Source organism: Theobroma cacao, chromosome 9, assembly GCF_000208745.1.
Source record: "Theobroma cacao cultivar B97-61/B2 chromosome 9, Criollo_cocoa_genome_V2, whole genome shotgun sequence".
Classification (NCBI taxonomy): Eukaryota; Viridiplantae; Streptophyta; class Magnoliopsida; order Malvales; family Malvaceae; genus Theobroma; species Theobroma cacao.
In genome coordinates, this window is record NC_030858.1 from 32,430,856 (window position 1) to 32,447,357 (window position 16,502).

The following is a 16,502-nucleotide window of genomic DNA, read 5'->3' on the forward strand; positions in this document are numbered from 1 at the left end:
TCATTATGTTTTATTGAATAAACTTACCTTATTAATTTGAAAAACATTTTTTTTATAAAATAACTAGTGTTTAGATTTCATTAGTCAAACTAGAATTTGTTAAAAATTTACCTTTTTACTAAAAATATCCAATTTGGTTTTTTTTTATTTTTTTTGTTTTAATCAATTTCTTTCGTAGTAAACTTTTATTTTTCAAATTAATAGGAATTATTTCATTTTAGCTAAAGATAATTTAAAACATTTGTTTCAAATTAATATGTAATTGATATAAAGATAAGTTTAAAATATTAATATATAATTGAATTAGAATATAACCTAAGTAAAATTTAATTCAATAATGTTTAAAGATGATTTTAAAACTATTTAAACATCATAATTAACGAAATTTTATAATTTTATTGTGCGAAAACTATTAAGTTGAAGAAAAAAGAAAAGATAAAAATAAATAAATGAATAAAATAATTAATTAATAAAAATCTATATTTATCTTTTAATTTAAAATTCACTTATTTCCAAACAACCTGTCCCAAATCTTGCTATCCACCGTTAGAGCCAGCACCAACTCCGCACTCTTGTCTTGTCTGACTTGCCTCTTCTTTACACTCTGTTTGACTCTCTTACTATCAAAGGGTTGGAAATGGCGGAGAGCGGCTGCGTCACCTGCGGTAGCACCGACAGGAAGATGATCTCAGCCGACGAAGCTCTTCAAATTGTGCTTAGTGTTGCCAAGCAACTGCCACATGTCACCGTCCCACTTCACCAAGCTCTCGGAAAAGTTTTGGCTCAGGATATCCGTGCTCCTGACCCTTTGCCTCCTTATCCAGCTTCAATCAAGGTTCCTCACAAAATCCGAACTTTCTTTTTTAAAAAAAAAAAAGGAAAAACCATTTTTGAGCAGATAAAAAAAACCATTTTTGAGTAGGTTAAATGGGTTGTTTTATTATGCGTTGATTGGTATTTTCAGTTGTATAAATTGAATAGGCACTTGGGATTGCCGTTTTGAGTCACAGTTTTCTAAACAAGCGATTGGCTTTTTTTTTTTTCCATTTAGATTTTATGAAACTTCCTTGGCAGGGTTGGCACTTGGCTGTGATAAAAAGGCATTTTAGGATTTGTTGATGAGGTTATATTTCTGTAATGAAGCATCTTCCCTTGTTTCTAAGACCTAAATTTAAGGAAGAAAATAGGGTTGTTATATATTTCATACTTGGCTAGATTTTTAGTGTGAATTATCCTAATATACTGAGACTTCCATGGAATATATATATGATGCCTTGCAGGATGGTTATGCAGTGGTTGCTTCGGATGGCCCTGGTGAGTATCCTGTAATAACTGAATCAAGAGCTGGAAATGATGGCGTTGGTGTCACAGTGACTCCTGGAACCGTTGCTTATGTGACAACTGGAGGTTAGTCTATTGTTCCTGTTATTATATGGACTATGGGGTCCTGCTATGTTCTGCAGTTTCGAGGACAATTGTTATTCCATGTGCAATAATTTAGGGCAAGCTTCGTAATGTGGCATTTACTCACTCTGATTAAGATTATGGATCAGCTTGTCAAATGCTATTTGAATAAAATTAAACAACTTGGCTGTATAATTGCTTTACTTTGGAGGTGTGTTTATCCTAATTGAATGAACTTTACGCATGTGCAAGCTAGCAGCGGAAAGTAACTTTCTTTAAAATTGGAAACAAATTCAGGTCTTCAGAAGGGAGCCAATGTAAGCAAATGAAAAAGAAGCATGTACACAGGATGCTTGTGGGTAACCTATACAATTCATTCATTTTGAATTAGTCTTCCATTTCATGATGGGATATATTATTTGTATATTATAGATATATCTGTCTTAACATAGCTTTGCTTCTTGAATGACCAATTGAGTTGTTGTCTTTTGCTAAATGAACAAGCTGATCTTAAGTATGACCATACATTTCCAAAAATGAGATTGGCAATAATTTAAGTTAAAAAAGGGGCTTCTTCTTATTATTTTTGTGGCTCGTAGGTTCTCTTTGAGCTTCAAATATATTTAAAGCTTGCTCTTAGAGCTTCTATAGTTTTAGCATGGTGTTTTAAACTTTCCTTTTCTCAAAATTTTCTCCCTTTTGGACTTTTTTTGCCCCTTAGGACCAATACCTGATGGTGCTGATGCAGTTGTCCAAGTTGAGGACACTGAACAGGTTAAAGCTTCTTCAGTTGAATCAAAGCGTGTAAGGATATTGGTGCAAACTAGAAAAGGTGTTGATATTCGTCCAGTGGTATGACATCATTGGTTCCTCTTTCATCGTCTACTTTCCTCTTGCTCTTTGCTGCCTCCTCTGTTCCCTTTTACTGTTTATGCTCCGGACCATCCCTCTTCTCTATGATAAATTTTGGCTATTTTGCTACTTCCTCCTAGTCCTTATTACAGTGAACTGAGTCAATGATTCTGAAAATTGAAGTTATATGTTCACGGTCAAAATTTAGTTATCTACAGCCCTGTGGAAGTATTTAAGAGGTATATGGAAAAATTGGTTTTATTGCCCAAGGTCTCAGTTTGAACAGTGCACCTTATTTGAGTTCTCTACTGTGTATGGTTGAGGTGGTTTGTAAATTCCAGATCTGCCCTACTAAGGTTTGTGCTATTGGCCCAATGATCTTAACTTGAGTGACTTTACTTGGTTCTCTCTGCAGTTGGAAGTAATTTGCAGCCATATTTTTTGTTCAAAACTTTTAAATCTTAATTTTTAACTGAGAGCCCCATTTGGGCATGCTAGCAGCCCTTGTAAAACTTTGTGGTCTCTTAGTTTAGTGGAGAAGAGGAATGAAGTTAAACTTTTCTGGCTTCTGGCCTTGTGTATAACTTGACCTGACTTTGTTTATCTATTGTGGAAAAAAAATGGGAAAAAAGAAGAAGAACAAGCAAAGCATAGTGCACTTTCCTATATTGTTGAGTTGCGTGTAGTTTCTAACACTTTTCTTTATATCACATGACCTTGATCTGCAATAACTTCACATTTGCCTGCTTGCTTTTTATCTGAAAGCTCAAACAAGCATCTGTTTTGTAGGGATGTGACATTCAGAAAGACGCACTGGTTTTAAAATCTGGAGAAAGAATAGGTGCTTCAGAAGTGGGACTACTAGCTACAGTGGGTGTTACAATGGTGAAGGTACTATACTGCCCACTATTTTGGTTTTGATGACTTTTCCATAATCTGAAGGATATGGCTAATTTGCAGGTGCAACCTATGCCAGCAATTGCTGTACTTTCTACTGGAGATGAACTTGTAGAGCCCACAACGGGGTTCCTAAGTCGTGGCCAGGTATCGTGGGACTATCTGAGACACTCAATGTACATAGTGTGGATTAATTTTTCAAATCCTTCAGTCTCTCAATTCCCAAGCACCTCTCCTGCCTCAAAAGGAGGAAAGAAACAAGAAAAGAAAACTGAGTAGGAGGGCTGATATGATTGGAATAATTATAGAAAATTTTTTCTTAGCAGAAAGAGTTGGAGAGTTTGCGGATGTTAAAATATTGCACCTGTTGTGATATTGAGACCATATGAGGTACATAAGTGCACATGGGGATGCAAGGAAGGAACCCTAGTAATAAGCCTTCTAGGCTCAAATATGCTAGTAGCCACACCTTAATCTGCAGTTATCCTAAGATTAGTCTTATTTGATAAAATTGGCTTTTAAATGGGCCATATTTACGAAATCTAAGAGAAATAATATAATTCTGTCTTTGTTGCTCTCTCAATTGTTTAGTGTTACCCTTCCTTTGTCGATTACCCCCCGTGCCCTTGTTTGGATGGATGACCTCCTTTTTCCTGCACACAACCTACCATGGACATAAAAGATTCCATTGAGATATCATCTAGATTGCCTTATGCCTTGTGCAGATTAGGGATTCCAACCGTGCTATGTTATTGGCAGCTGCAACACAGCAACAATGCAAAGTGCTTGACCTTGGTATCGTTGGAGATGACAAAGAAGAACTTGAGAGGGTCTTGGATAGTGCTTTTTCTTCAGGGATTAACATTCTTTTGACTTCTGGGGGTGTTTCCATGGGAGATAAGGATTTTGTTAAGCCACTGCTTGAAAAGAAGGGGACAGTACACTTCAACAAGGTCATTTGCCATATTGGTTCCCTTGTGAAAAAAATTGCTTTTGTATAATTTGGCCAAAATGTGCAATCTCTGTGTTCTAAGTTCTGACTTTATCTTATAGCTTTAATATTTATATGATATCTATATGATATCCTGAGCATCATCGAGTAGACATCTATGTTAACTTTGTTTGGGTTGCTTTCCTCGACAGGTTTGCATGAAACCAGGGAAACCATTGACATTTGCAGAGATATATTTCAATCAGACGGAGAATGTACCAGTAAACAAAGTTCTTGCATTTGGTTTACCGGGAAATCCAGTTAGCTGTCTAGTTTGCTTCCATCTCTTTGTGGTTCCCACCATACGCCACCTAGCAGGATGGCCAAATCCACATCTTACGAGGTTGCTGAATCTTCCAGAAAACTGTTCTATTTCTGTTGACATCTGTCCATTGTTAAAATTGATAAAGAGTAAAACAGATTAAGTTGTGACTGTCCTGTTTTCCTTCTGTTCATTGTACAGAGTTCAAGCTCGACTTCAACAACCAATAAAGACAGATCCATTCCGGCCAGAATTTCATCACGCCACTATCAGATGGGAGATTAATGATGGATCAGGCAATCCTGGGTAAGTTTAGGGCTTTTGTTTTCTCGATCACAGGTCTTTGCATTTTTTAGATTTGTCATTCAGTGACATCATTCTCAGACCTAATTTACCCTTAAGTCTCATGGTTTTTGGCATTTATTCTACCTTGAACACTATTATAATTATGTTAAGAGGAAATATTGTTTCTTGTGGATTTTAGATTTGTTGCTGAGAGCACTGGTCATCAAATGAGTAGTCGGCTTTTGGGTATGAAGTCAGCTAATGCTTTGCTGGAGTTGCCAGCAACAGGGAGAGTTATTACTGCTGGAAGTTCTATCTCAGCCACTATAATTTCTGATTTAAGTGATTTAAGTGGTACTCCATTGGGAAAGACTGCTTTGTCATCAGATTCAAGTTCAACTACTACACTACATAAAAGTACATTGAGTGAAACAACAGCAGATGGAGCTCAGGATGTACAGTTCAAAGTAGCTGTTCTTACAGTGAGTGATACTGTTGCATCAGGCGTAGGGCCCGATCGAAGGTATATTATTGCATATTGCTTCTTCAAAAATTGCATCATTTCCGGAAATAGGTTCCTCATATATGTCCTATAGGGGAATGTGTAAAGTCTCAAGAGATTCATTTTTTCTTTATCCAATTGCAACCAGATTCCAAAGGCTACAATCATTGACATGGAAAACTTGAATTAGGATATTTTTAAAATCTTTATCATTGATGATATCTGAATTATGGATCTACTGATAGTTTGGAATTTGTTCAGTTAAATGTCATCTGTTTGAAATTGAAGGTGCTAATGGGCTATGACTGCTTGCATTTGGGATTTGTGTTTAATAATTGTCCTTATTTATATACTTTTAGAGGCATTTCACCACTAAACCACAACTTATCCACTGATTCTTCGACATCTAATCCTTCTACACTTGTGATCCCTGTGTGCCGAAGAGTGAGATTATGAAGGTTATTGTTTAAGCAAAAGCATCCAGATACATCACTTTGTTTCAGCCTATCAAAATGGCCACTTTTTGGATGCTATAGTGATTAAGCAGAGCTGTTGTTCCTCTATATTCAAGTTAGATATATAAAATGGGTGAAAGCTTTGCTACAATATAGAACCAAAGGTTTGTCTGGTATTGATCACATACATCCCTGGCTACCTAAATCTCGTGACTTTTCTTTTCTAATGATGATCTTCAGAAGGGAATGGAATGATCAGGCTCCCAGTTTAAATGCATCTAGATACACCTTTGTATAATTTTTTCATAAAGGTCACATAATTGATGCTAAAGAAAATGAGCAAAGTTGATATTGTCCCATGCCAGAGCGAGACATGGGAGTACTTAATGCTTTGCAACAATATTTTGGAAGCAGCACCATACGATATTTGCATTTTGAGTCTGAGTAGTTTTTAAGGCATCGTTTCTTCTATAGTTTTCTTTTATCTTTTCTTTGGTGCATTTTACAAATTTGACCTTCAGCTTACCATCAATAAATGTCTTAGTACTTTTCACTCATCCAATTTAATGGTTTAGCTATTGATCTCAGACCTGAAACCTTCTTCAAAGTGCACCAATTCAACATGTCTACATTCGTAACATGGTCTGTCTTCTATATATAATTAACTGATTTTTAACAGTTGCTGCAAATTATTTGGTTGAAGCTGAAGTAAGTATGTATTTGCTCCCACCCACCACTTCCATCTTGTTCTACTTTGTCACAGGGCTGCATTTCTAATTAGTACATTTGTTTTGTGATAGGTTTTTCTTTCTTCCCTCTCCCAAATTCTTCCTATTTTTTTATCTAAATTTTGTATAAGAATTTGTAGAATGATATGAAATTGCAGTGGGCCTAGGGCAGTGTCTGTTGTAAATTCCTCATCTGAAAAGTTAGGAGGAGCAAAGGTAGTCGCAGCAGCTGTGGTTTCAGATGATGTGGGAAAGATCAAGGATGTTTTGCAGAGATGGAGTGATATTGACAAAATGGATCTTATCCTTACACTAGGTGGGTTTCTTGTTCTTGTCAGTCTCCTTTTTTCTTGGTTGGATATAGATTTTCATTTTTGGTTCTCTTTATTTCACCCTTTTCTCAAAATTGTATTGTCTTCATTAAGGTGGCACTGGCTTCACCCCAAGAGATGTGACCCCAGAAGCAACCAAAGAGTTAATTGAAAAAGAAACACCTGGTCTTCTGTATGTCATGATGCAAGAGAGTTTAAAGGTAGTAAATTAACTTGTAGCATAGAAATTACTTTAAAACTTGTTTTAATCTTTTTTATCTATATAATTGTTTTTATGGAAGATGGTTTTGCGTGTTGATTTTATTTTATAATGACTTGGCCTTGCAAGGAGAGCTGTACATGGGCTGGGCCAGGCCTATTTCTAATATTAGCAACATTTTATGCTAGCCCAGGTCAGGCTCAGCCTGAAGTCCACTCTTATATCAATTCAATCAAGCTAAACCAGCTCAGATAAACCTATATAGCAACATCCAAAAGAATATGTGGTAGATCTAGCTGAAAAACCGAAATACATATACCCATTTCGTATGAGAAAACATTGTACACATTGAATCAAGCAAATCTAGCTAATAAAAAGAAGGCCACTATGAATATGGTGAGAGATGAAGGCACGTGGAATGGAAACTTCCTTGGCATGTGTCCAAGCCAGCATAACCATCTGGAAGGCTTGCAGGCTTAAGTGGATATGCCGGTGCTTGGACAGCTTTTTTAGCAAGTTGCTGATATGGGGTTGGTGGGTTGTCTTATAATATTTTTTGATAATTTGTCAACTTTCTAGCTATAGCATTATTTGTTGTACAATAGTTCCATATATGATTTGTTGTTTCTTAAGTGTCCTAATTAGTTGGCTACAGCTTATCTCTTAGAGGCTTCATGAAAGGCTTAATATTCATACAGCATTTATATTTTCTCTCTGTGACATGCAATGATGGAATGGAGATTGTCTGTGCATTTCTCTGCTTCTTGTCAATTATCAGTTTCTGGGGTATGTTTAAAGAAATTAACGATAAAAACTGTTATGTGGTAGAGCTGCTTATTTCCTTATAAGATTACATGCTATTTTTTTCCCATCTTATACTGAAAATGGTTGGTTCAGTCAAATTTTCATGCTGGGGAAGCATATTATTACATATATTTTTATCTCTCTACATACATACATTCATTATACACAATGTCATACGACATTCTTTGTTTAGTCTTTATTAGAATTTCACCTGTAAACTGACCTCTTCTATCAGTTATGATTATGAAACATTTTTAACCCATTTTCCTGATGGAAATAGGTAACACCATTTGCTATGCTGTCACGCTCAGCAGCAGGAATAAGAGGATCAACATTGGTAAGATTGATGTTATAATTGTTATCCTTGTTGCAATTGATTACATCTTCTAATTTGCTCCATCCTCCAGAATTTATATTTAATCTTTGCTTATGTTGTTGTGATAATTTCTTTTTTTAAATTATAACCTAATTGGATAAGGCTATGTTGCTCTGGACTCATGTATGAGTGTTGAATTTGCTGTGTGGGTGTCACTTGTTGATTGACTTAAACTTATGATACAAGGATAATGCATGAAAGGATCTAAAAGAGGATACTGTAACAGGGATTCGCTATACAGTTACGTAAGTACGATACATTTGTTTAGTTATATGAATTTAATATACTTGACTATAAGGGTTGGTTTCACTTTAGGTTATTTTTAGAGATGATGGACATGTTGATATGCGTCCATCCAATGTGGTTTAACTTAAAGTCAGCCTATTGCGTACTGGAAGTTTGGAATTTCATAGTGGTGCGCTTGGGGACAAACTGAAAAATCAAGCCATGTATGTGAAACTAGGAATTATTATTTGTACTATTCTTCCAACATATGTTTCTAATGCTATCCTGTATCCAGATCATCAACATGCCCGGGAATCCTAATGCAGTCGCTGAATGCATGGAGGCTTTGTTGCCTGCACTTAAGCATGCACTAAAGCAGATAAAGGGTGACAAAAGGGAGAAACATCCCCGCCATGTCCCTCATGAACAAGCTACCCCTGTGGATACCTGGGAGCGCAGCCATAAGTTGGCCTCAGCTGGTGGTATTGAACCCCCTTGTTCTTGTTCCCATTAATATATCTTTTTCTTTTAGGAGAAGAAAGCAATTATCTTGAAGGTAAATTCCATTCTCTCTTTTTGTGGTTTCAACAGTTCTCACATAATATTTTATGATTTCTTTTTTCTCAATTACAATAGATGACAAATCCATTGTAAAGAAAAACAATATATATTCTATAATAATAATAATAATAATAATAATAATAATAATAGTAATAGAAAATCATCTCCCCTCCTTGCTGAATTGAACCAAGTGTAAGATATTGGGATGGTCAGAGTTCTTGTAGGAGTATTTTCCTAGGAAGACGATACTCATTTTTATCTCTTTTACATAAGTGGGAAATGCACTAATCAGTTTTCTTTCTTAAGAGAGGGCAATTTAGATATTTTTTTGTAACAATACAGTTTTATATTATACAAGATTTTCCTTTCTTCTAGCATAGAAAATTATAGGGTCCAAAAATGAGGACCTCGGGAATTTGTGTACTTCTTATAAGAGAATACCACACCCATGAGCTTATTCTATCAAAACTAAGGAGGAGCTTCAAGCAAGCTTCTTACCACAGTGTCTTTCAGTTCTCAGGAGCTCTTCAACACCTGTCCATACCTTAGTTTTTCCCTTTTATAAAGTTTTGATGAAGGATTTGAATATAATATTATAATTTTGTATCTAGATCATTTTGCACAAGTTCATTAGGTTGTAATGATATTAACAAAAGGAATAAGAAACTTTAAATAATAATTAAGAATAAAGTTGGTTTGGAATTAAATTCCCACATAATAAAATGTCAACAATATGTACACCACAAGATTAAGCAATTGCTGTTAATTTTTGTTGAAGCATTCAACAATCATGCAGTCCTTGTCTATATGTTGCTATGCACAATAATGTCCAATACAAACATTTCCCATATGAGTGGAAACATCCTCTAGAATGTCAATCACATTAAAAAATTCTGGCCTTTCCGAAGGATCATTACTTGTGCAGTCCTTTATTAGCCTAAAACATTAGCAACACCCATAATTAATAATCGGTTATTAAATCGAAACTTGAGATGATTATGAAGCATTCTTGTACTTACTGTTGAATTCTTTTAGGACATCGGCTTATTGGAAACTTCATTTCGAAGTCAACAGAATCTAAATGTATGAAGTCAAAGTTCATGTTGTTCAGGAGGTGTGTTCCTTCTAGCATCTGCGGCACAATTAGGGTCATTAACATGAACAATGAAGGAGATGGAATATGATATTTTTGACTTTAAGTTCTTCAAAAGCATATACCTGATAAAATATGAACCCAAATGCACGTACATCTTTGTTGATACCATTTGATAGGTTGCTAGGCATGCTAGAAGTTTCATTTATTTGACCTGTGAAAAGAAAAGAAGATGCCTCTGTAATTGCATCACATGGTAGTAGCAATATCAACCATGAAACCATGTAAAGTTTGAGGGAATGGAAGTGATTTTTACATACAATTGTCTTGGTTTGGCTGTATTTGTTCATACAGCATTTGAACCCAGTACTCCCCAATTTTCAAGTGGCCACTTTCATCTTGCAACAAACTTCTACATACAAAAAAGAAAAGAGTGCATAGTTATAATCCTTGTAGTAATGACTTGACAAAGTAGAGAAATGTTATTCTATCCGAATATTTTTTGTCCCACTCTTTCACCTATGATAAACCTTGCCCCCTACCCTTTTATGAGAAAGTAAAACCCATTTTTCCACAATTTCCTTCTGAAAATTGGGGTAAAACTTGCCTCGGATCCAAATTGTTGTGCACTATTGGATATGGCTTGTGCTTGTGAAGATAGTTCATTCCCCTAGCAATATCAAGTGCATAGCGCAAAGCAGTGGGAAAATCAAGCCGACCTTTGGTTCTCAATATATCATCCAAGTTACCCTGAAAATTACCATCATAACTAGGATCATGTGAGACAAGGATAATTTAGAAAGTTTGATACCATTCAATAACAACATATTGAAAAAGATGTATACTATTGAGGTTGTTTTGTTGTGAAGCATAATCAATCCCAAATAAATCATTATGAATAGAACAATAGATGGGAAATTAATGTAAAAGATATATAGATATATATACATATATATATACCATTGGTAGATATTCTATGATCAAAATCATCTCCTCTCCTTGCACAATTGAACCAAGGAACTGTAAGATATTGGGATGTCGAAGTTCTTGTAAGAGAGTATTTTCCTTGGAAGTCAATATCCTGCAAAAACAATGCTTGAAGAACAATGTCAATTTAAATTTTTCAGACAGTCACTGTAGACATGGTGAATCTGTCTAAAATAATTAAAAGTTATAAGATAAGAACAATACAACCATACGTAAAACATACATTGTCACAGGATGGTGAGGATGGTAAATCTGTCTTTTGATCACTGTTTTGACAACCCACGTTCCACGCCACTTCACCTTGTGAGCTTCACCAAACACGCCCTACACACAGTTCAACTTATTGAAACTATTTAGCTTTAAAAAGAGAAAAACTTTTCTGGGTTTTTCACCTTTGTCTCATGAAAGTTTTTTAAAAAAATATCTAAAATGCAAGTATAACGTTTCTTCATCCATTCCTAAGTTTCAACAAATTAGAAATTTAACATAAAGTAAATAACATGAATCAATTAATACTGAAAGTAAACTTAAACAACCTGTTTAATTATTGATACATTTTCTGTAATCAATTCTGAGATATCGATTACTTCATTCGGAGCTTGTTCATGTCGAACTGTCTACATAATCAATAAAATAACATGTCAAAAATAATCTACGAGTTACATAGTATAAATCTTGTCTTTTTTTTAAAAAAAAAATATTGTTTGAATTATTCAAATTTTCTATCTTAATAAACAATAAAATCGAGTTTGTATATATTTAGAAGTTCAATTATTACCATCGGCGCCTGATCATTCATCATTGGCTGATCATTGATGAACTCTTGGTCATCCATATCCTTGCCTCCATTAACTTCTAGGATTCTACATATGTCTCGATGTCCATAAAGTCTTGCATCTGTCAAAGGCTTCAAAAGAAAAAAAGAAAAGAAAAACCTACTTAAAGACTATGACATTAAGAAAATATTCTTATGAACCAAGCAAGCAATGCAAAAGGGTGATCAACTCGGTGCTTACAGTACGCTTCCAACGATCAATGAGGTTAACTTTGGCCTTGTAATGTAGAAGAAGTTCAACAATGGGGGCATGGCCTTCGCTGGCAGCAAGATGCAGAGCAGTTCTGCTGTCATAGTCCTGCACGTCAGGAGAAATACCATCCCTTAACATCTGGTTCAGTCCAACCCTGTCTCCCCTCGATGCAAAACTCAAAAAGTTTCCAATCAGTTGCATATCAAATCCACCTGAAACATCATCACCCTGCCTCTGACACATTGATGTCAATTATCCGAATGATAAGATTGGAGTGGCTTTGGACCTTTGGTGACAAAGTTGCAGAAGGGGGGGGGGCATCAGAAAAGAGTTAAAAATTAATGCAAATATGTAAACTTTGGTTTGGAGGCCATTTTTTTTCTTTCTTCTATTTGTTGCAAGTGTAAGGCAGGCGGTCATGTCTAGGACCGAGGAGGGTTACAGATTGGTCACTGGTAATATATAACTTTTCGTTGTATATCTAGTTTGTACTAAGCCAGTGCCAGCCCATTGTATATTATTGAAATCTTCAACTGCTACGTATGTTTCTGCCATTGAAATCATCGACTGCTATGCCATACAAAGCAATTAAGCAACCCCAAAATGTTTTGATATATTTTTTACTTTAGTATTTGTACTTTGCAAATTGCAACATCATCAACCTATGAAAATTGTTTAATTAGTAACTTGGCTTCCGAAGACAGATGATACAATCTGCTGGAACAAGACTTGTCCATATTTAAATTTCACAACAATGGCGTATATCAATTGCATTCAAGTTTCAGTACTTCATTTAATAGTTAAATAAAATATCTATTTATATTGTCTCTTATATATATGATTTTCAAAGTAGTAATTGAATTGCCTTTTGAGAATCTAAGATCATTGTCACGAATATGTTGGTTAAGCTCCTAATTATAAATACTTCTTATAGATAGCTTTTATGTGATAACACATATCAAGCATCACCTCTATCTAATTAATATGTAGTCATTCATTTTTAGAGTCTATTGCATTTGATTACTGAAGTTGAAATGATCACCAAAAATGTTTGTTAAAAAAATGATATGGATGGGGCAGAAAGTGTTCCATATAGGTGTATCCATGAACTAGGTGGGTTCATAAGGTTGATCGCATTTCAGTTTTAACATAAAATGTAATTTCAAAGTAAGCAAGGCAATTCATTCTGAAATATCTGTTTGTGGAGATATGTTTAGTTGATATGTGATCCATGCGTTTGACTGTATTTGTTTTTGCTTTGGAATGTTATTACTTCTAGATATAGTAGTCGGTTTTTGTCTCCTGTATTGTCTTCTGGACTTAGTGATCATTTCCCATTTTGTAACTTCCTTTGAAGTCCTTAAAGAATTTCAGATCTTTTGCCTTGAACACATAACAGAAAAAAAAAAAAAAAAGGGAGAATAATATAGTAAGATAATTTCATCTTCAGCTCTTCATTCAAATTCATTTATTCACAATGCATTACTGGATTTTCAAATAACAGATTTACATCCAATGATGTAAAATGTCTGTTCCAAGCCCAACATTGTTGCTATAGTCTCGTATACCTTCCTTATTTGTTGTTCCTTGCTTAATTTTCATTTCTAAAATGCATAGGAAAAGCTTAGAAAATCATTCATTTAGTCATTAGTGCAGAAAGATCACGGTGGAGGCAGAGTTCCTTGGAGGAATGAGGAAATCATGGTAAGAGCACGAGCTGGCTGGTAGCTTGGAACAAAATGCCCTGCTTCTCTCACTGTGACCAATGTCAGACCTTCATATTCCACCACATATCCTCCAACCTGTTTTCATTCCAACAATTCTTAAGTCACCGAATTAAGCAGTGAGAAAACTGTCAACTCGTTATCTTATAAATGAAAAGACAAAGAAGGAACTGGAAGAAGTCTGCTGAAAGGTTCATGTTTCCTTTTTCTTATAGTACCTCATCATTGTTGGACCATGAACGCCAAGCAGTTTTGATGGGGGGATTCAGGATGTTTATCCCATACCTTGTTGTGGTAATTGGGACAACTGCATCTACATCACCACTGCAAAATTGTTCCATTTTAGTTGCAATATTGCATTTCAAATTGATTGTATAACATTTAATGTACCCTAACTACTTTCCAAATTTGCAACTAAGATTGCTCTTTCTGATTATCTAGATCTGCATAATAATTTTCTATGCTGGTAAATTCATCTTTCGCAGTGTTTATCTAGATGTCAGGAATCAGTGTTAGACATTTCATGACAAATTTAATGTGTTTAGTTCCATCGAATGTTAAGCTAGGTTGAAATTGAGCTTACCTGTACAGCCAGACTCGGAGACCACTTGCCATGAGACTCTTGATGATTGGTAAGACAGTAGCTGGGCTATCAGCCCAGTCAAATGAACTGCTCAGTGGCATAGTGAAATATGATTTTAGTTACATTAAAATAAATATATACAAACCAAAAGAATTTAATAAACTTAAATTAACAGCAAGATGGCTACAACCTGCATTGATGCCATTCTGAAAGCTTAGCATGGAGAGCTGTTTGCACCTCTGGTCTATTCAGATAAGATATCATATAGGCGCCTGAGCACGGATCAAAACTATTTACCTGGAAATAGAATCAGTATGACTAAACATAATTCTTGTAATTAGTCTAAAGTTCAACCTGAAACCGATTAGTCCAACCAGCTAGCATATAAGGATGAAATAAACTTCAAACTGAACCAATGTCGAAGACAGCTGAGAGTAGTTGGTTTGTCACCAGAATTGGAAAACGTGGTAACAAACAATTAACAAAAAATCTTTACAATAGATAACCTAAGGTCTGATGCCATGACAATTTTTGAGGAAAAAGTTGTGCAATCAATTCAATGCCATGACAATTGATCTGGTTTCTTGTTCTTATAATTGTGTCTGATTACAGGTGAACTTCTAGCCAGGGTCAAGAATTCACAACACCATGGCAAATTAAGACTACGTAGTGAAAGCAAATTCTAATATTCAATACCTTGAAGGATGGATGATGAGACAAATGAATTTCAAATTTCAATAATTGATAAAAGAGTTTCTTGGATCGATCAATCTGGTTATGTAACATAAGGCATTGATTGATTGCAGTATGACTTACCGAACCCTGTGAGCCTTTATTTGATACTGAATATTCTTGACAAAGTGGGGCATAAATATTGTAACCATCTATATCACCAGCCTCATCATACGCCCGGTTCTGGAAGTCGTCACATTGTTTTGGATCTTTTCCATTAAAATAGTGGCAATAGGTGTGGATGCCCTTGTTGGTTTCATCAGAGTTTAAAGCATGCGTCCATAAAAAGTCAAATCTCCCCAAATAAAATGTAATATCCTCAATCAAACCATTCCCAACCTGAAAAGTTTTATCATCACTCACTAAAGTTAGGAGCAAATCATATATAGAGCTCCAAGTTCCAGAAGTAAAAAAGGCACACACAGAGAGATCTACTTGTTATACATTGAACATACCGCAATGCCTTTAAGATTAATCGCTGTTTGATTTGAGTTTTTGTTGTTGAGAAGAATGGTGTAAGCAAGCTGGGGCACATAGTGACCAGCGTAACTCTCTCCAGTTATGTAAAAATCCCGGGTTTTATATTGCGGGAACCTCTCGAGCCAGTTTACAAGGAAGGTGTAGGCATCTTCTGCAGTACTCTTGTCACCTGTACGGTCATAATCGGAGGATGTATTGGAATACGAAAAGCCTACTCCAGCTGGGGATTCCAAGAAGATCACATTCGCCACTGGCAAGCTCAATCAAAATCGTAAGAATACATGATTAATTTCATAATAATCACACAAAAAGTTAAGGAAGAATACGTAGTCTGAAGTGACAAGTCAAGTTTTAATTCTGACCATTGTTCCACGCATAAATGTTTCGGAAAAGAGTTTTCCCATCGCTATTTACTCTGAAAGGTCCTAATTCCGTCATTGCTCCAGTTAATGAAGAACATCCTGGTCCTGAAATTGCCAGAAACCAAGGTACCAGGATGAGCACATATAATAGCTAGTGTAGTTAACGAAAATGATGACTATGAAACAAATTGATTGATACCTCCATTGAGCCATAAAACCAAAGGATTTGTAGAAGAGTTCTCTGGGGACTCAGCAAAGTAGTAGAAAAGTGCTCTGCCAGCCTGAGAATCAACAGTCACATATCCTGCGTAATGGTCAAAATCCACAGCATTAGGTTGTCCAGGCAATGCACCAATTTTATCAGCCTCCATGGAGCCATCTTGGGGCTGTACGTAATTGGGAGAATACCCTGTTTTGTTATGGAACCATGCCAAAGAATGTGCGGCAGCAGGTTTCCGTGACAATCTGGACTTGAGAAAGCTACGAAGGGTTTCAGCCTGGTTGGCTTCTCCACAAGTGAGAAGCCCCCAAAGGCACAAAAAGAGTAGCATCCATGTGTACCCTGCAAGTTTCATGTTTTCTTGGCTACTGTGTTTTTTTTAGTAAAATGTCAAGGAAATTTATAGTTCTAACATACTTC

General features: G+C 35.6%; 3 protein-coding genes across 6 annotated transcripts; 1 reads left to right on the plus strand and 2 right to left on the minus strand.

The window, feature by feature from the left end:
- LOC18590139 (molybdopterin biosynthesis protein CNX1) lies at positions 527 to 14,033 on the plus strand. Of its 4 annotated transcripts, none has more exons than XR_001929447.1 (14): positions 527 to 835; positions 1,281 to 1,407; positions 2,126 to 2,256; positions 3,046 to 3,147; positions 3,217 to 3,300; positions 3,879 to 4,106; positions 4,297 to 4,487; positions 4,608 to 4,712; positions 4,891 to 5,214; positions 6,535 to 6,692; positions 6,802 to 6,908; positions 7,992 to 8,048; positions 8,403 to 8,536; positions 8,608 to 10,288. XR_001929447.1 is itself a non-coding variant. In XM_007015490.2 (14 exons), exons 1-13 carry the CDS (start codon positions 638 to 640, stop codon positions 8,824 to 8,826), a joined length of 2,031 nt encoding a protein of 676 aa, XP_007015552.2. In that variant the 5' UTR covers positions 527 to 637; the 3' UTR covers positions 8,827 to 8,868; positions 13,638 to 14,033. The 4 variants fall into 4 exon arrangements, 3 of the variants coding, with proteins under 3 accessions (XP_007015552.2, XP_007015551.2, XP_017982908.1); XM_007015490.2 differs by lacking the exon at positions 8,403 to 8,536 and adding an exon at positions 13,638 to 14,033 and having other exon boundaries at positions 8,608 to 8,868; XM_007015489.2 differs by lacking the exon at positions 8,403 to 8,536 and having other exon boundaries at positions 8,608 to 8,868; positions 9,909 to 10,288.
- On the minus strand, positions 9,687 to 12,224 carry LOC18590140 (integrin-linked protein kinase homolog pat-4). Its single transcript, XM_018126904.1, has 10 exons — positions 11,970 to 12,224; positions 11,732 to 11,860; positions 11,490 to 11,570; positions 11,177 to 11,277; positions 10,927 to 11,047; positions 10,574 to 10,716; positions 10,287 to 10,378; positions 10,092 to 10,180; positions 9,893 to 10,005; positions 9,687 to 9,810 (listed from the first exon to the last, which is right to left on the minus strand). Exons 1-10 carry the CDS (start codon positions 12,222 to 12,224, stop codon positions 9,687 to 9,689), a joined length of 1,248 nt encoding a protein of 415 aa, XP_017982393.1.
- Positions 13,409 to 16,502, minus strand: LOC18590141 (serine carboxypeptidase II-3). The gene is made up of 8 exons (XM_018127435.1): positions 16,062 to 16,502; positions 15,863 to 15,967; positions 15,476 to 15,750; positions 15,105 to 15,359; positions 14,479 to 14,585; positions 14,289 to 14,375; positions 13,924 to 14,029; positions 13,409 to 13,783 (listed from the first exon to the last, which is right to left on the minus strand). Exons 1-8 carry the CDS (start codon positions 16,435 to 16,437, stop codon positions 13,643 to 13,645), a joined length of 1,452 nt encoding a protein of 483 aa, XP_017982924.1. The 5' UTR covers positions 16,438 to 16,502; the 3' UTR covers positions 13,409 to 13,642.